A 20,992-nucleotide genomic window follows, 5' to 3' on the forward strand; every position below is an offset into this window, starting at 1 on the left:
GCAGAACAACAACAACATTCCAGAAGTAGTGAGCACACTGAGTGCTAGGATCTTGGTTTCTAATTCCATTCTACAATAAAAAGAGCCAGGTCCGTTTGTGGAAGTGGCTGATTCTACAGACAGGATACGAAACACATAAGATGAGCCTGGATATTTTATAATGCCAGAAATTACAGAAGTGTTCAAGAGTAGGTAAATAAAATACACCAGTGAGGGTATGTCAAAGGGACACAAAACCAACAGAAAAAGTGCCAAATGGCCAAAGCTGGAACAATTTGAAATGTAAAATCTCGGTATTAGATTAATAGTTAGTATTGGATTAAAATCTCCAGTACAAAATATATATCCATGAGTCCACATTATATAAATATTAATACATGCTTTAAGAAACAAATAAATGGGGTAAAAGATAAATCTCTCATGCAAAAAAATTCAAATAATGATATTTGATGATTATATTTCAAATAATTTATATAGACACTCTACCCTGAAGCATCTACATAAGGAGATGGAACATTAAATACCTACTCCTTAAGTGTGGGCTATGCATAGTAACTTCTTCCAAAGAGTATAGTATAGAAATGGGGTAAAATTAGTACCTTTGCAGTAGAGAAGCCTGACAAACACTACCTCAGCCAGGTGATCAAGGTTTGCATCAATGGTGATAAGTCATATAGATAAGCATGTACCTATGATTTCATAGGATGACAATGACACTTGTGCTGATTCCTCTGTGGATCTTGGGGGTTCTTCCCCAAAACTCATAACCCTACTCTAATTATTAGACCAACATGGAACAAATCCTAATTGAGGGACATTTTAGAAAGTAACTGACCAGTACTCCAAACTTTCAAGGTCATCCAAAACAAGGAAAATGTTAGCAAAGCCTAAGACTACATGATGACTAAACGCAATGTGGTGTCCAGGATGAGATCCTGGAAAAGGAAAAGGAAATTAGGTAAAAACTAAGGAAATATGAATTAAAACATGGACTTCAGTTGATTATAATGTATTGATATTTGTTTGTTAATTGTGACAAATGTACCATGCCAATGTAAGATGTTAATAATAGAGAAAAATGGGTGCAGGGTATCTGGGAACTCTCTCTACTATCTTTGCAATATTTCTGTAAATCTAAAAATTTTCTAAAATAGTTTATGTGAAAAAATTAACATTAAATTAATGACTTTGGGATATCGTAGAGCTTTATTGGATACCAGTTGCTGAAGAGAAGGAGAACACAGTGTTCTAAGTATGAAGAATGACCAAGAATTGACCAAGCCAAGAAAGTGAGGAGAGTTCTCTCTAAGTGATGCATCAGGAGTTCACCAGACCAATCTTAGAAGGATGGTGTGTGCAAAGGCCTTCACAGCCTTGATTCCCATTTATGCCCCAGCAACATCGGAAATTACCATACCAGGGACTTCTTAGCAAAGTATTATTCACTTTACTGTGAAAGTTTTAACCAAAGCATTAAGACACACATAAAAAAGAAACGTAACATACATATAGATAGTACAATGAAGTACTTAAAAGCCCAGGTGTAAGAGTAAGAATAATCTGAGTTCAAATCTTGGTTCTGCCATTTGCCAGATGGGTGACTTGGAGAAATTTGAATTTTTAGAGGTATATTTTCTTGTGTTTAAAATGGAGATCATAGTCCCTCCCAACACTGGACTTTCAGGACTATTACATGGAAACATATATAAGGTACAGAGTGTCCAGCAATAGTGAGACATAAATAAATGACTATTTCTTAAAATGTACTTTGGAGAGGAAGATAAAAATGCCCATTATCTGCAGATGATACAATTTTCTAAAGAAAATCCAAAATGATAAACTAAAAACTGTCAGAATCAAGATTTCCTATTTGAAAGAAATAGTCATTTTAATAAAAATGGAAAACAGATTTCATTCACAAAAAGCAATCTCAAACATTGACTCTCTAGTCATAAATGTAATGAGAAATACTCCCATATTCTGAAAGGAAATTGCAGATGTCTTCCAAGGAGGCTTGGAGAGATGTGTGCCACATTTCCAGATGGAACAACTTAACTCTAAAGTTATCAGTTCTTCTCCAATCACTTTGTAAATCCAATCTAAATATCACTTCTTTAAAGTTTTCAAAGTGATTTTGAATATCATAGGAGAGACTACATAAGGATACCCATGAAAAAATATGAAAAAGAGGATAACTTGTTCGATGAAAGATGAATTATTGAGTAAAAATCATTTTTTTGAACTGGCCATTTAAAACACAAAAAATATATAGTTTCAGTTTTCCTATTATATTCCAAAAAGTATTAGACTGATTATTAGTAGTACTTTTCCAACTACAAGTTGCAATCTATGAATGGCTCCTCAAAAAATCTTTCTCAAACATGAGGAATGATAGCAGAGAAAAGAAAATAGGGCATGTCTTACAGAGTAAGGGTGCTGCCTGGTGAAAGCTTCGAGTACTGGCTTACCGTAGAAATGATTTCTTCTTGTTTGAATGCTACTGGCCTAACGTATCAAACATGAAAAATTCAAGCCATGACAGAACAAAATAGAAACATAAGTAAAATTTTATCTGGTCTCAGAGTAAGAGAGAGATTTCTAAACATACATCAATGCCAGAAATTCTAAAAGAAAAGAATGATGGACCTGAATGGATAAAAACCTCAAAATCTTAGTTCATCAGAAAGCACTGTTAAAGACAAATGACATATTGGGGGAAAAGTATGAATAATTCACATCAAATTAAGAATATAAAAGAATCACCTGAGAAATTATTGAGAAAAAAAGTCGGCATCCTAAAAGGGAAATCATAGAGGATATGGGGCATTTAAAAAATAATTAAAAATAGCATGCACGCACACATACACACCTTAAACCTCCAGTATGATCAAAGAAGTAGGAAATCAAAATGCGTAGGAGTCAGATAATTGTCTCCCAAGATCCATTCTTCTGCCTAGTAATAAGAACTTTGATTTTCAGCTGGCTTACTGCTTTCGACCTGAAAACTCTGTACTCCACAGCATCTAGGTAGGATCATGTGACTGTACTCAGACTAAATTCAGACTGAGATGGCCATTGAGATATAAGCAGAACTGTATCCAAATTCACAGAGGTCTGCTTGAAAGAAAGGGGTGCCCTTCTTTGCTCTTCAATTTTTCCCACTGACTGGACTAAAGCTGGAGAGAGTGGAGCTCTAGCAGACATCTTGGACCATGAGGCTGACTTGTTTGAGCAACAAGAGTGGAGCCTGGTTCCCTCATGATTAAGGTTGCCTCATACAAGCCCTGGACTTCCTACCACTTGACTCATTTTATGTGAAAATGAAATACACCCTCTTTTGTTTAAACCACTGTTATTTAGGGACAGGAGTGTCAATCACATACTGTTAAACCAAATCCCTGCTAAGAAAGCTACCTTTTTCTTAACTCACAAAGTGGAAAAATTCTTTTAAAAATTATAGTATCCAAAGATGATAGTGGTCCTCTGACTAGGCATTCCTACACATCATTTGTGGGACATCTTTTCTGAAAGAATTTCTGTTAGTATGTAACAGAAGACTTACAGTACACAAACCATTTTACCCAGAAATTCTACTGCTAAAAATGCATCCCATGAAAATAACTGTGTGCAAAATTAATATACATTGTTGTCCATAAAAGCAGTATTTATAACTAAAAATTAGAGAAGCTAAATGTTCAATAATAAAGTACTAGTTACAATAATTACAGTACTTTCACAGAATTGAACACCATGCAGCCATTAAAAATCGGGTTTTAAAAGAATAATTGATGATATGGGAATATTATTAAGTATTATTAAGCTAGAAGTAAAGATTTTTAAATAGTATTTTATTATATTCAGTTTGGGAGGCTGGGTAATTTTAAAATTTATTCTTTGTATTTTGCAGTATTTTTAAGTGTTCATAATAAATATGCATAACTGCTATGGTTTTTTTTAACGCTCATGTTAAATGAGCCTATGTCTCCTGTCTTCCATCACATACCTGTCTTCTCCAGTTGGGTGGTTCCTTCTGCTCAACTGCAGGCACAGGGTATTCTGGTCCAGCATGCCCTGCTGGCTTGTACCACGGGACAATTTTTCTGCTCCCTTGTCAGTCTTTACAAGGGATGAGCAACACATGATTTGTAACCATAGGTCAAATATTCCCTCTCCAGGACATTCGAAGCCCTTTAGCTAGTTCTAGGAACTGCATGCTCCTGAGACAAGTATCCCATGACCTCTGAGCCACACTGTGATGTCCTTTAGCTGCTGCTCATGGACAAGGAGGCAACAAAACAAGGTGCACAGGGTGCCAGAGGGCAAAGTAGTCAGTTGTGGTTATCATAGAAAGCCAACAAGAAAACCACCCAGGGAATGTAGAGGCCAACTTGAATCAGAAGTCTTGGAGTAAACCAGAGATGGCTCCTGAGGCCATCTCTGGTCTCTTCCTTCCCTAGATACCACGTTGCCATTGTTCCTGACAGCTTGGCAACTTCTGACCTTGCACCAATACTGCCTGTAAAAAAGGCTGTGCTCTATGTCCATTAGAAAATGTGTTCAGCTGCAAATAAGAAAGCTTAGTTAACAGTGGCATAAATTCATGGGGATTTACTTTGTGACACAAGAAATCAGAAGAAAGGCAGTCACAATGTTGCTTCAGCTACTCCATAGTGCCACTGGGGACTCAGGTTCTTTCTGGGCTTTAGCTCAGTCATCCTTAATGGGTGGGGGGTGGGTTTGAAGCCTTATGCTTGGCATCTTGCGGCTACAAAAGGGCTGCTGCAGCTCCACTCACACCTCTGCAAGGATAAAACACAGCACGAGTTCTGCCCATTCCTGTTTGTTATAAAAGCAAAAGCTTTCTTAGAAATCTCTAGAAGACTTTACTTGCATTTCACAGGCCAGAACTGAATCACAGGGCCACACCCTCGGCTGGAAGAGACTGGGAAAATAAGAATGCAGGTGAGCTTATTCTTCCTCAAAGAAAACCAGCATCAAATGGCTGTGGGCTAGACAACTAACAGTGGCTCTGCTACATGTCTGCAAGATGAATTCTAGAATTCTAAGGTCTTTTGGAAGGCCGGTATTGTCAAATTGTACAAAGAGCAGATCCATGTTAATGGGTGTGCTTGTGTGTGTGTGTGCGCGCGCACACACGTTAAAAAAAAGAAGGAAAATGATATTCATTGAGCACCTTTTAGAACCAGCCACTTTCATAATTATCTCAATTAATTTGTTTCATTCTAATAACCTCTCAAGATAGGCCTATCTCTGTTTTTACAGATGAGAAAACTGAGACTCAGAGAAGTTAAATAGTTTGCCCAAAGCCACACAGCTAGCAAGTTCTGGGGCTAGAATTCAACTTTACAATTGCCTGGTTCCACAGGCAATGCATTTTCTAGCGTATAACACTCCCTCTCAACAAGTCTCATCATATAAAATTGAAGGCAAATAATAGAGAAGGGCAAACAAGTTTGCCTAAACCTTGAAGATACAGAGTTAGGCTCATGGAAGGTCAGGGGAACAGGAGCTTTCCTGTAGAAGACAGAAAGCAAAGGCGGCACATGTGGCAGAGGCCACACTGTGATGTCCCTTAGCTGCTGCTCATGGACAAGGAGGCAACAAACCAGGTGCACAGGGCCCCAGAGGACAAAGGAGTCAATGTGGTTATCACGGAAAGCCCCCCAGAGAGTTTAGAGGCCATCTTGAATCAGAAGTCTTGGAGTAAACCAAGAAGAAGGTCAGTCTCCACCATATGGAGAATAAACAACTCATAACAGACAGGAAGTAGAAACACGCTAAATTTAATCTAGATATTTATTAAATATTGCTCTAATGTGTAACAGATATATTACAAATTAATATTTACACTTAGTGGTGACCATGCATTCGACAGACCCTATGCTGGGGATGTAAAGATAAATTAGACATAATGCCTGCTTTCGAGGAGGTCACAGTCTAATGAGTTTACAATGCCAGCACATAAGGTCCCAAATGTAATAGAATCACCTGTATTTTTAAGTAGGTTTCCTTGTTTCAACCACATGAAATGAAGCCTAGCTCTTCTGACCACAGAGACCATGATGGTACTACATCAAAATTACAGAAACGTACTCAGAAAGCAATAAAAAATTATTGGAGTCCTGGACTTATAAACTCTGCTCTATAAAGACATGGAAAACAGCTCAGCTCGACACAGTTATTACCCTGAGACATAACTGAGCTCCATATGCAGACCCATGAGCAACACACTGTGGATGTATCTGGTCCTAAGAGTTCTTGTTATCCCACTTAGGGGAGAAACAGCATAGGACCTGGGCATAGAACAGGCACTGAATACATGCCAGCTGGATGGATGGATGGCTGAATGGATGAAGATACATTAATCACTACCAACAGACCCAGTCACTGCCCTCAATTTTAGGGCAAAAAAAAAAAACCCTCTGGGGGTACTGCTTTAGGCTTTAAATTTTAAATATAGCTCAGAGGCCTGGAGAAGCAAGGTACACAACGTAACAGATCTGTGTTATTTTAACTCACTATACTTTCCCCAAATAGGCAAGTTTCTTCCTGGGCACAGTGGTAATCAGATTTTAATCCAACTATTTCACAACACAGTGCTATGTATAATTCTTGCAACAGAAGCTCTTCACTCAAATGAGAACAAATGCTCGTAATCTCCAGATACTCCCTCCTCTGGCTATAAATGTTCTGTGTTCCCACAAGAGCCCAAGGAAACACTAAACAGAATGTTCTATACCACATGATGCTACACCTCTGTCATCAAGGCAAAAATATTTCCTTCTTGAGACACCTTGAGCCCTTCTCTCAAGTCAGGGAGGTAGGCTGTAGGGAGAGAACAGAATTGCCTGAGCTTGCTTCGGATGATGGAATCTTCCCAGTGCAGAGGAGCCAGAAATGCACAGCAGTTACCTGTTAGCCTGAGGTCATGCCCCAGAATGACCCATGTAGGGAAGGCCATAGACAAGTACCTTCAGGTGGAAGAACCTGCCTCTTCGACTTTGGGACCTAAGCCACCTACAAAACCCAACTTTTCCAAGGGCTGGGACCACCAAAATCTCAAGTACATAAATGTGCCTGGAAAACAGTAAGACCCTATACATTTGCTCAGTTACTTCATTCCACAAATGATTGAAGTCAGCCTAATCTGTGCCATGCACTTTCCTGGGCATGGTACACACAGCAGCCAACGGGTTGTAGGAAAAGCTGGAGCTGAAGACCCTGGTGGAGAAGACAGGCTGGCAGGTGTGAATCACAGGCAGGAGCCTGGCAGGTGAGGGGATGCTGCTGCAGCCACCCAACCACGTGGTGGTGGGGCACAGGGGGTCTCTGGGAAGTATGGATACCAGATCCTGGAGGCTGGGGAGAACCAGCAGCATCCCACCCTAAAGGAACCAGGCCATAGACTGAGATTTGGATTTAGATCAGGTCAAGGGACTAAGGGGACATGATGCCATCCACTCCAAGCTACTGTCCTGGAGTGCTAAAACTCCGTGGTGACTAGCCTGGCTTAGGATATAATATCCTAAATTCTAAGATTTTGGGAGATACAGGGAGGGAGATTTAGGCCTCTTCAGCCTCTGCAATACTTCTCAGAGGTAGTTCCATAGGATTAGTAGCCCTCATAAAAAAGGGCTTTTATTTTTTTTTTAACTTAGTTTTTTTGCAAGTCATTTTTGGGAGTATTTCTTGGCCCGGTGCACTGGTACATGATCAGAATTCTAATCAAATCCCTTATCAGCACCAATTTTCTGGTCTTTGACATTCAACTTCTAAATCTGGCTTCACAACATCAGTATCCCTTGCCTATGTAATTTCTGAAGCTGGGGCTATGATCACATCCATTTTTGAGTGAAGCCCAGGGGATCTACTTGGTTGTCAGCCTCACTCCACTTCCACACATGACTTGGTGGTAACAGCCATTTAGGAGACTCAAGCTTGGACCAAACATAGTAACGCCAAGGAGCCCAGAATAAATTGGTGCTCTCTTGGCCAGGGTGAGAGGAGACAGGCACACATAACTACTTTCTTGAGACCCTTCCCCTACCACCAACTGGTATGCAACAGGTGGGCTGGGTTTGTTCATTCAAGATCCTTCTACACGGTAAAATTTATGCAAACATGAATGACCTGCCTCCAGGAAGACCTGCTACTATATCACTGGGAAACTTGAAAGGAGGGCTTCACATATTCTGCAGACCTATGGTCTCCTCTCTCCTAATATCACTGTTCCTCAACCTCCCAGTACTTCCCCTAAATTGTTCTAAAGTTATTGCTGCTTTAAGCTCATTCTAAGTCTTGAAATAATAAGATTCATAACCAGATCTCCTACTGTGTCAGCAGGTCTCTTCTCTTGTCATAGAGCTCTGCTCACTCTTTTCAAGCAGGAGGGCCTTGGAGGTCACCCTTCTGGAACTAGGAGAGGAATACAAGGTTTTACTCTAATTACTTCTTTGTGATTTGAGCACATCTCTCAGCTCCCTTTTATACTTCAGTCTCTTTGGAATAAGGAGAGATCTGGATGGTTGGTTGTGTTTTTGTTGCAGCTCTAACCAATCTGAACATCTATCACTATACATTCAACCAGCTATTGATTCTGAGATTTATCTGGCATCATTATATATTCCTCAAGTTAAATCATCAAAGTGACATTCCTGCTTTATGTGTAATGGCCACTTTGGGTTCTCAAACACAGTATCATCATCACTGATATGACAATGATGATAAAAGTTATATTTTGTGAACTGTAACTCTACTTTTATAGCTAAAATTGAGCTCATTTGATTCTCACTACACCTGTTGGACTGGTGCCACACCTTTCTTTGCTCTCTGCCCTGTCAAAGGCCTAGCTCCCACCACTTGGATCTAGGAAAGAGGCCTACTAACATTTCACTAAGCAGCCTGCTTTGTGGGGTGCAAGCCACTTACTTTCTTCTGGTGATAATTTCAATTTATTTTTTATTGTAATGCTATCTTTTCTTTTCACGGTAATAGATAGCAGGGCAGTGGAAGAGCAGTCAACCTCAAGGCAGATTACAAATAAATTTTTATCTTTAAGAGCTAGGTTGGAAACTTGTGGCTATCAGAAAAACATAATATGGTGGTGAACAATGAGCCCGTGCTAGTGTTTTGATAAACTTCAGAGCGCTAAGCCTGCTTGAGAAAAAGAGAGGAGAAAATGTGTGAGGACATTAATTCTTTCACCTTGGAAAAATCCCGTCAGTGAGGGCTGTGATCTCAGTAAAGGGCTATATTCTCTGAGTACTGAAAGCATGGGAAAATTTAGCTTAAAGTGTGTGGATGGACACATGTGTGGAAGAGTGGGGTGTGCATTTTTTATTTTTTCAAAGGAAGCCTGACCTTTCAATGGACATTGAATTTAGGTTAAGAACACAGTATAATGTAAGGGTAAGAACACAAGTTCCAGAAAAGGCTTCAGATCCCTGTTCTGTCATCTATTAACTGTGTGGCCTTAGGCAAGGTACTGAGCAGATCCAAATCTCAAATTTTCTCACCAGCAAAGGAAATAACATTATTTGACTGTTAGAGGGATTAAACATAAGTATAAAGTGCTTAGCACAATTCACAAATTAAGCGCCTTATACAGACTATCCTGTGCCATAAATCATCTGTTTACTATTTTAAACTTTGTATATTATGGTACATATGTACAGTGGACAACATTTTAAAAAGAATGAGGTAGATTCATTTGACATTTGTCAGTCATCAAGAATCTAGACAAAAATACTTCCTGTAACTTCCATTTTACTTGGGCAAGATAATAAACAAAAACGGTAGGTAAACTAATATATTAGAAGGTGATAAATGATATGGAGAAAAATAAATAGGAGAAGGTAGGCAGGAAGTTCGGGGGAAGGTTTCCTGAGAAGGTGACATTTGTGCAAAGATTTAAAGATGGAATGGCCCCGTGGATGTCTGGGGAAGAGGGTCCTGGCCAAGGGGATAGTCAGTGCCAAGCCCTGAGGCAGTGGTTTGAAGGGCACATTTGGGGAGCCCCAGGAAGACCTGTGTGCCTGGAGCTGAGCACACAAGTATCAGAGCAGCAAAAGATGGGGACAGACATGTAACAGAGGACCAGATTATGTTGCCCTGCAGGTCACTGAAAGGACTTTAACTTTTCCTCTTAATCTTAACAAGATGGAGTGTCTTGAACAGGGGATTACATAATCTGATTTACATTTTACAGCATCAGTTGGACTACCGTGTGCAAAGAAAAGAAGGTAAGGACCAGGAGATCAATTAGGAAGCTATTACAATACAAGACAAGGATGTCTTAAACCTCTGGGATGGTTCCTCTGTGGAGGTGGTAAGAAGTGGTTATGTTCGAAACTATGTTTGCAAGTGGAACCAATATGATTTGCTGATGAGTTGCATGTGGCATGTAAGAGAAAAAGAAGGTTGGTATATTTTTGTTTTCTGGCTTTTAATTCAGCAAATGGAAGTATAGAGTTGCAGTTAATTAAAATAGTAAACACTGCAGGACGAAAGAGCAGATTTCAGGGGAAGATTAGGAGTTTGTTTTGGGACATTAAGCTTGATATGCCTAGCGGCATCCAAGTGGAAATGCTAAGTAGTCATTACATATTTAAGTCTGGAGTTCGAGGAAGCAGGTAGGCAGGTTAGCTGGTGATAGACAGACAAATACGCGCATACATAGACAGGTCTACTTGTACTTACATGAAAATATATGTATGATATATAAAAGGCAGGGTGCAAAACATTATGTAGACTATAATCCCAATTATGGGTGAGTAAAGTTAAAAAATTATTATATGCATATAAAAATAATTGAAGGCATATGCAAAAAAAGAAAATAAAAATAACCAAACTGGAAAGATGGATTAAAGACTTAAATATAAAACCTAAAACTATAAAACTTTTCCCAGAAAACCTAAGAAATGCCATTCTAGACATAGACCTTGGCAAAGATTTTATGAGAAAGATGCCAAAAACAATTGCAACAAAAACAAAAATTGACAAATGGGACCTCATTAAACTAAAGAACTTCTGCACAGCAAAAGAGAGTAAATAGACATCAACAGAGTAAATAGACAACCCACAGAATGGGAGAAAATATTTGCAAATTATGCATCTGACAAAGGTCTAATAGCCAAAATCTATAAGGAACTTAAATTAACAAGTAAAAAACAAACAACCCCCTTAAAAATGGGCAAGGGACATGAACATTTTTCAAAAGAAAACATATACATGGCCAACAAGCATATGAAAAAATGCTCAGCATCACTAATCATTAGAGAAACACATATCAAAACGACAACGAGATACCATCTCACATGAGTTGGAATGGCTGTTATTAAAAAGTCAAAAAATAACAGATGCTGACAAGGCTGCAGAGAAAAGGGAAGACTTATATACTGCTGGTGGGACTGTAAATTAGTTCAGCCACTGTGGAAAGCTGTTTGGCAATTTCTCAAATAATTTAAAACAGAACTACCATTTGACCCAACACTCCCATTATTGGGTATATACCCAAAGGAATATAAATTGTTCTACCATAAAGACACCTGCATGCGTCTGTTCATCACAGCACTATTCACAATAGCAAAGACATGGAACCAACCTAAAAGCCCATCGGAGGTAAACTGCATAAATAAAATGCGGTACACATATACCATGGAATACCACATAGCCATAAAAAAGAATGAGATCATATCCTTTGCAGCAACATGGATGGAGCTGGAGGCCATTATCCTAAGCAAACTCATGCAAGAACAGAAAACCAAACGCAGCATTATCTTACTTATAAATGGGAGCTAAACACTGAGTACACATGGACACAAAGAAGGGAACACTAGATACCAGGGCCTAACTGAAGGTTGAGTGTGGGAGGAGGGTGAGGATCAAAAAATTACCTACTGGGTATGCTTATTATCTGGGAGATGAAATAATCTGTACACCAAACCCTCACGACATGCAATTTATCTATAGAACCAACCTGCACTTATACCCCTAAAACTAAAAGTTAAAAAAAAGAATGTATATTAATTTTGTAAATTAAAAAAAAAAAAACAAACAAAAAAACAGTAAGGGCAGGAGAAGAGTGCTGTCTGGGCAAACTATCAAAGCCATTAATCTCCAGCACAAACCTCTATCCCATTCACTGAACTCTGGTTCCGACCCCCGCTACCCTTTGCCTCAGCTTATCCTTCTTTCTCTGTTCACCTTTAGCTTTCCCCAATCACTTGCTATCAAATAGACTTCAGAGGACCAGGAAAACCTGTGGCGCACTTTCCCAGAGTTGAACTCACAGAAGAGGGAGAATCTGAGATCAAAGTCAAAGTCAGCAGTTACCTCAGAGTCCTGACAAATGAGTTTTTCTTCTTTGATGCAGTTGCCAATTTAATTCTCAAGCTTTTTTTTTAAGGTCATGACATTGAGAATAACAAGGCCCTAAAAATTAAATATTCCTTTATGTGCTTAATTTCTGACCCGAATGTAGTACTGAATGGCAAGTGAATGAAGCTGAATAGGTACAGAAACGTTAGTATAAACTGCTTTTAAATTGCAAGTTTGCAAGCCCAAGGCTTTCACTCTCTTACACAATGGGCATTAAAGAAAAGTGTTCTTTCCTGGATGCAAAGATAAATCTCCATTTTTCTAGGAGCCTCTGCAGCAGGATTCTTTCAGGAATTTTCCATTGAGACATTACAGCTAGGAGGAACTCCTTACCCCATTCTCTTTTGTACTGCCTCCTGTTCCCTTTTATACACATTTTTCCAGCTCCACTTGTGATAAGTAATGGAATTGGACAACCGTTTGTCAACCCAAGACAGTTTCCCCCAGAATCTAGCCCTCGGGTTGAAAACACCGTTTGAGAAAAGAAGATCACTGTAGACTATTTTTCTACTGTTCTAAATAGCTCAGCTGGAGGGAAGTTGTTATTTCCTCTTTATCACGCCCTGTTGGAAAAATTTGCAGTTCTCTTTCCTCCCCTCCTGCACCAAACCTGCCCCCATCCTGCTCCTACCTCTCAGCTCACGTCAGGCCAGTATGGGGGTAACAGTTCCACAGCCTTCTCCATAATTTCTTAGGCTGGAGCCACATCCCTTCTAATCTAATCTGTGCCAACAGAAGAAAAGGAGCTGTCCTTGGAGAGTGTTCTGTTCTGTTTCCTCTTCTAGAGATAGAGTGGAGGGGGCGGGTGGGAGAGCGTCTGTAGGATGCCATTCTAAACCTTGCTGGTTTGGGAGTGTGGTGGCATTCTCCGCCTGATGGTTAATACTGTAATACGTGGGCAAGTGACTTCAGACCCAGGAGAAATGAAACTTAACTCCCACCATACAGACCTGCCACCATCTTCAGGCTAAAGATGCTGCTGACTGTGACCGAGGATGTACCCACACGTGATAGGAACAAACTCACTAGACCCAGGGTCAGGTGAGCTGTCAGCTGACGGCACACAAGGGTCTTTTCTCAGTGAGCCTCCAGGGTTCTCTTCTGGTGAATGTGGACTGAATAAAGACCAGTGGTGGTCAAACTCTTCCCACAGATGTAATCTAAGTGGTAAAGTGTAAGAATGGAGTCACTCTGGGGGAGGTCTGAGGCCCCACCCATTTGGCCTTCCTCTGGTCCCTATGGGGAAAGCTGCAGCACCTTGGAGGAACAAAGAAGACTCCTCAACGTGGTGTGATATGGGATAAGTGAGACCCTTCTTGATCCAAAATCCTACGACCCTGCCAAGTCCTCACCTCAGGGAAGAGGAAGCTCCAAATCCTTCCTCAGATGAGGTGCAGGGAATGGGGCTGCTGTGCTCAGGCTGGAAGGGAATGGTTTATGTCCCTGAAACAAGGGAAGTGGGGCAAGGCGAGCAGATGTCCAGGTTCAGAAGAGGTGGAGTATGGGCTAGCTGAAAAATCTACCTTAAAGCCTCCACTTTTGAGAGACCTCTATTTCCTCTTCAGATTTTCAAGCATTATAAATAATAATGATAACAATAATAATAATAATAATAAAGACAGCACCTCATACTTTCCTCTTGGTTTTCACTGAGTACTGAAGAAAAAGCATCAGCAATGCCCTGGAGCTGAAGAATTCAGGTCAGAGCTAAAAAGTGACTTTGCTCATCGGGCTGACAGTTGGGTCCTAAAAAATACCAAGAGAAACTGGGAGAGACCTTTCCTGAAAAGACTCAGAAAAAATGCACAGAACCCCAGGCTCAACACAGAGATTTCAATTTCATCTCCCTCTTTTAAACTGTGTTTTCCTTTATTTATTTTTTGTTTTTGTGGATAACCATTGCTTCATACTCTTGAGGCTGGACTGACTTTATGGAGAGGAGAGAGATAAGGCAATGAAGTCACCTGCCCATGTCAGGAGGTAATTTAGAGGTGTTGTAGGAAATATTCAGAAATTTTAAAGGATGGTACCACCTTCCACCATCTCTTCAGGGGACATGCCAAAGGAGAGATGCCAGATAAACAAAGAGAACCAAAAAAAAAATCATCCACTTGGCTTTGACTTCTGGAAAAAAAAAAAAAACATATGAAACTTAAAGGTGAAACAAGAGACTTCTGATTTGCCAGAGCTGGATATGTTATAACTCAAAAGACCAAAGGCTGGAAGAGGCAGAGAAGCAGAGCACACTAGGAGATTGGAAGAGAGTGAGTTAGACCAGCCTCATACATCCTCCATGCTGACATCCAGTGTTCACCAAAGTGGAGCTACAAGAAGTAAACCTCTGAGAAGGAGAAGATCATGCAGGTGAGTGTCGGATTCTGCTCTCCATAATTCTCCCCATCTCTCACCCAGTTCTGGACCCTAGGCTGGGAAGAGGTGATTCTGAAACCTGAGACAGGTGGGAAACCCTGGCAGTAAAGAGGACCTGTGTTTGGATACCAGCTTGAAAGCCAATTTAAGGCAAGCCTCATAAAACTGAGCTCGGCATTGAGTAGAAATGGTTGCCAGTCACCTCTAAAAGAACCTAGTGCATATCTTGGTCTAACGAAACAGATCCATGAAGAGAAGGCTTGAGGCAGCAACCTTACCACAGTCTTTCTTGATGCCAGAAAACCACAGAAGGGCCTCCTCAAGTTTTCTGTGCCCCTGAATAGGGCCAAGAAGCAGCTGAGAGGGCTAGTAAAACCAGAGGAGTTTAACAGAGAAGAAAGAGGATTCACCATGACCTTAGTGGACAAGGTGCACAGGTCTCTCGGCAGACACAGTGAGAATGAACACCACTGGCCTAACTGAAGATGTTAAGAACTCCATCTAAGTGGATGGATCCCAAAGAAAGAGAAAACACCAGGAAAAGCCTCCCACCCACACTGCTGCTCATAAGCCCTCAGCCCACCTCTACTTCCTGGAATTCAGGTACAGCCCTGCATTAACAGAACTGACCTGGGGGTGGCTTTATAAAGGTTTCACCTCAGAAATGAGGTTCAAAATAGAGGTAAAGTTGAAAATAAAATATCAACACAACAGTTTGTGTGTGTGTGTGCGCGTGTGTGCACGCACGTGCGCGTGTGTGTATTGCCACAGTTTTTATGGACCTGCATTTATAAGACTGTAAACTCTCATTTCTGCAATAGGCACAGAAATAAGACAGCTCCTCCCACGATCGAGAGCCATAATGTGACTCAGAGGCCAGGACTGCCTGTGGACACCACGCCCACTGCCTGGAGCTTCTGGAAGAGGCTGCTGACAGGTAAGGGGAGGAAGACTGTATGCTCACCTCCTCTTCCTCCCTCTCTCCACAGCTAAGTTGCCAACTGAAAGTTGCCTTTTATTTCACCTCTGATCTCTCCCTTGTACTCATGCCCTCCTCTTCATTTGAACTGCCACCACCTCAGGTCAGCCCTGTTGACTGTCACAAATTATTGTGAGAGCTGCATGGAAAGAGGTGTCAAATCAAAGGAAAAGGTCAGCCTCCCCTTGCTCAATTTTGTCCAGGTAAGGCATTATTACTTAAGTGTTTCATTTCACAGAATGACTCTGGGAATTTATCAATGCCTTCACTCCCCCGAATGTGTTCTTAACCAATAGGAAAACACTGTCAAATCCATATTAGATAGTTTGGCCAGGCCTCGTAGCTCACACCTGTAATCCCAGCACTTTGGGAGGCCGAGGAGGGCAGACCACATGAGGTCAGGAGTTCAAGACCAGCCTGGCCAACATGATGAAACCTCATCTCTACTAAAAATATAAAAAATTAGCTGGGCGTCATGGTGGGCACCTGCAATCCCAGCTACTTGGGAAGCTGAGGGAGGAGAATCGCTTGAACCTTGGAGGCAGAGGTTGCAGTGAGCCGAGATCACACCACTGCACTCCAGCATGGGTGACAGAGCAAGATTTCATCTCAAAAAAAAATAAATAAATAAATCCGTATTAGATAGTTAAACATTCTACCCTAATAGGTGATTATTTTCTCCTGCATTAGGATACTGTTGGTACTGTCATAAATTAACTACCACCAACAGGTAGCTTCTGCTTCCCCTCATGCTTACATGAAAACTCTGCTCTAAGTCAGAGCCTAGAAATGAGATCTTTAACAAGGAAGGACAGTCTTAGAACCTCATGGAAAGAATCGTACCAAGTTTGAACTACTGACACTTCAAGTAACAGACTCATTGGTGCAGGCTTCTGAGGTTATATTTCTTAGACAACTTCCAAAGGGTGTTCATAAAAGCAAACTGTTGACCCAATATCTGGTGGAGCAAAAATAATTATATTGGACTGAAGGAACTGATGAGGAAATAGAATTTCAGTTGTTTTGTAATATTGTTGGTATTATTTTTAATGTTTTATTTTCTGTTATCATGTAGTTTTTACTGTTTTTTCCTGATCTTTCTCTCATTATTAACTTAGTAGTCTGTGCTTTTGTAAGCATTTTGAAATGAAAGATTTTTAAATGGTAATCTTGTGCTCACTGACCTTTCAGAATTCAGGAATAACTTTGTCTGAGTCTCTTTACTTTTAATGGCAATGGGGTTACTTGTATAGATTCAGTAAGAATCTGTTCACATTTTTACACATAAATAATTGAACAAATGGATGGCACAGTCAAGGCCACACCTGGAGTGTCAATCTCATCTGCTTACATATGAAGCACATCATTAAGAAACAAGGGTTGTTCTTCATTTGCAAAATCATGAGGCCTTCCCAGAAACTTGGACTGTTACCTTATAATGGCAGACTTGGAGGCCATCTCTTTTAAGGAGAGATGCATTCACCCCCATTTATAGATGTTACAGGCAAAACAGTGCCAATGGCATTCTTTTATTTATTTATTTATTTATTTTTGAGATGGAGTCTCGTTCTGTTGCCCAGGTTAAAGTACAGTGACGTGATCTTGACTCACTGCAACCTCCACCTCCCGAGTTCAAGCGATTCTCCTGCCTCAGCCCCCTGAGTAGCTGGGACTACAGGCGCCAGTCACCATGCCTGGCTGATTTTTGTATTTTTGGTAGAGACGGGGTTTCATCATTTTGGCCAGGTTGGCCTTGAACTCCTGACCTCCAGTTATCCACCCACCTCGGTCTCCCAAAGTGCTGGGATTACAGGTGTGAGCCACCACACCTGGCTGGCAATGACTTTCTTAGTTTGGTTTCCTAGCCTCAGAATAAAAGCAATAAATAATATACATAGAGTAAGAGAGGTTTCTGAAATTTCCTAAGATTTTTAAGAAATCTCTAACAGAAGTTAATTTTCTGGGCTATGTAGTTGCTTAACACCACATGGCTTTAGATTTTCTGACCAGACTACAAAGAGGCTTATGTATATCAGTTAACTTTTATTACTGCATTTATAACTAAGTGAATCAGGCCTAACCGCAATAAGATTAGCTTTTTAGAAATCAAGAATAATCACTGGAGATTATTTATCATCACAGTGTTTCATGGTTTACAGCATCCTTCCACATCCTGACTTAAACCTCCTAAAGAGCCTTTAAACACGATATTCCTGAAGTCACCATGATCACATTTAGATTTGAAATCTTCATCATCTATTTGCCCTGGAAAAGACAACATGGCTTACAAAGAGTCAAATAGATGAACACTCACACCACACTCATTGCACTCCATTACAAATCACTCCTAGATTTTAAAACATAAGCATACACACACACACGCACACACACACACACACACACACACACACACAGAGAAATCAGTTATAGCTGAGAAAGCCCAATTCCACAGAAGGCAAATTCAAACGTCTATCTTTGGTCTTACCAAGGAAGGCTCAAAAAGAGGCTGAGACCAGTGGGACAACATGACTTTCTCCATCATGAAAACATCCAAATGAGCCCAACCTTTCCTGCCCCTCTCAGCCATGGAAGAGAAGCAGCTACCCCTAGGGAGGTATTCTCTTTCATCTGTCCCCTGGCTCTGTGCTGCCTTACAAGCAGAATATATTAATAAGGAAATACTTTAGGAGAGAACTCTCTCCACTGTGGTGACATCTCTGCAGTCTCTGTTTTGATATTTGGCCTTGAGAAGTTCAAAGGATTCCAAAGATTCGAGTTCAAGAAAGACCAAGATGTACCCCAGGGCCGGTCCTGGTCTTAGATGCTGAAAAACATACTCCTCCCACGCCATAAGCGATTATGACCTCTGAAAGAACCTAGTGGATATCCTGGTCTAACAGGATTATTTTCAAAGGCTCTTGTTCTTCTTTGTAATGGTAGTTGAAGGCAAGTCAGTTTAGGGTCCCTAAATCTGGAGTACTTACTTGTCCCGTCTGCTCATTTCTCCAGTTTGTTCCTGGTGCCTAGGACAGAGCTCGGCCACATCAACCCTCCGTGACGCCCCCATTCCCGCCCAGGAATGTTCTGGAGGAGACCCCCACTCACCACTCCTTTCTGCCTTGTGCTTTGGTGGCTCAGGCTCTGGGAGACACGGACAGGGCCCATCACAGAGGGTGGTGAGGCTTTTGCCAGTAGAACAAGCATGGAACTCCAACTTGCACTGCAAAAGAGAGACACAACAGGTCTTAAGAATGCAGCCACAACAGACCCCGACTCCACCTCCTTTCAGTGCCCTTTGCTTCACAAAAGCAGACAAAGCAGGGAGAGGTCCGCCTCAAGTAGAGGTCTCAATTACAGAATACTGAATAAGAAATGGCCTTTTATATTTTACCAAATGCAGAGGATAACTACTAAAAACACCGTGGAAGCCCTAGAAGACTTCCTTTAATGATGGTAAACCCTACTGTCACTATTTCGAAAATAAAATTATTAATATGAAACTTAACATCAGTAGAGTCCTATGTGGTCCAGGAACCCCCTCCATTTACTTTGAGGCATCTTGTCCACACTCCTCCCGTGTGGAGGCAGCACTGCTGGAATACCACTCCCGGTCCCTCTCAGCCTGCTCACATGCTCTTCCCGAGAGGGAAGAGGAACAATCCCTTTAGTAAGTCTGTATGGTAATCTGAGGCTCAGCCCTTCCCCTTGGGACCAACAAGGAGTGAATGCTCTTGCTTCCATTGTCCAAAACCTAAGTTTCCATGGGTCTTGCCCCATCAGAGGATGCCTGTGGTCTAACTAGCTTGTGACTCCGTGGAAATGGTTACCTAATTCTAGGATTAAATATTAGAAGCCCATAATCCACATTATCTTGTCAACCCTTTATCAGTAGCAATGGTAATATTTTAGTCATTTTTCTATCAGCTCTTTACTCTTAAGTCTCAATGAATTCTCAGAACACAGGCAGGAGACAGGAATGTTATTAGTAGGTGCAAAAGACCGCAACAATTATCAGCATTTTTATTATTCCTACATTATGGAAGAAGAAATTGAGACTCAGGTTGAATAACTTGCAAAAGATCACAAAGCTCAGGGCCAAGCACTTAATGCATTCCACAACACTGTGTAGATGGGGCTTCAGAATACAGACATCCCATACTGAACTGTGTGTGGCTAATTATGCAACTTTGCTATTGGCCTGGATCTGTGTTGTCTGAGAGTTTACTCCTTTTTTGTCTGTAAATTTCTCAAGATCAAGGCCGGTGTGCAATCGGTCCTCTGCAAAGACCCACGGGCCAAGGACCACATGCGTATCTGGTGGAGGTTCAAAGGAAAAAGAGATAGGTGAAATTTAACGAGCACCCACTGTGCGTGCAGCTCTTATCAGGTGCCATGGGGAATCTTTTAAATGAAAGAAAAGAGGAGATACAGTCCGTGCCCTTGGAAAACACAAATGCATACCTTTGAAAAAAGTCCACTAGCATTTGCAAAGCCACACACATGAGTGCAGATAAATACAGGCTCATTGTGAGAGGACAAGCTATTCAGTCCCTATACCGATTAGAAACGGAGGGAAAGAGTACTTTAAACCTGGTTCTAAATGTACTGAAGTCACTCCTGTGTCACTCCAATGATCACCCATATAGTCGCTGGCTGCCTGTTCAGGGAGAGGGCAACAGAGCAAACCTACAGAGTGCTGGCATCCTCTTGACACAAAACTCCCTCTTGTGCATATGTGTTCAGTGCCTAGTATGTGCCCAGCATGGCAGCAGGCGTTGAGGGGGCTATACAAAAACAAGTCATTGCCCACATCTCACACATCAACTGAGCTGATGAAGCAAAGAAGAGTGTGTCCTTGTAAAGCCATGTGGATGTGACTCTGAGGTGAGGCAGGACATATGTCTCTGTAGGGATGGCGTGCAAAAGAGGCCCTCAGGTATGGGGTGTGCCTACAGACAGCACGTGGACTGAAGGTGAGCTGAGTGGAATGCTGGGAAGGCAGCAGGCAGGTCACTAGCATGAGGAGCTTCCTTTCACTCAGCACAGCGTGTGTGCACGTGCCCACGGCTGGACACAGCTGCCATGACTGGCCTGCTGCCTCCTCCGCCTCTTCTAGGCTAGTTCTCTGGAACAATCCTCTGTTTCAGACTAGTGGTTCTCCGGCTCATTAACAGAATCCTTAAAGCTAATTTAGGGGGGAAAATATATTTTTATGTGTCCATTTATTTTATAAAGTCAAAATTA

General features: G+C 41.2%; 1 protein-coding gene across 6 annotated transcripts in view; it reads right to left on the bottom strand.

Moving 5' to 3' along the window:
* The window catches only part of SPOCK1 (SPARC (osteonectin), cwcv and kazal like domains proteoglycan 1), a 515,462-nt gene that overhangs the window by 66,980 nt on the left and 427,490 nt on the right, over window positions 1-20,992 (bottom strand). For all 6 annotated transcript variants that reach the window (XM_015140905.3, XM_078004311.1, XM_078004310.1 and 3 more), the window contains 1 exon segment: window positions 18,854-18,968. In XM_015140905.3, coding sequence (XP_014996391.1) covers window positions 18,854-18,968 — 115 coding nt within the window.

The sequence above is a fragment of the Macaca mulatta genome, chromosome 6 (genome assembly GCF_049350105.2).
Source record: "Macaca mulatta isolate MMU2019108-1 chromosome 6, T2T-MMU8v2.0, whole genome shotgun sequence".
In the NCBI taxonomy this organism is placed as follows: Eukaryota; Metazoa; Chordata; class Mammalia; order Primates; family Cercopithecidae; genus Macaca; species Macaca mulatta.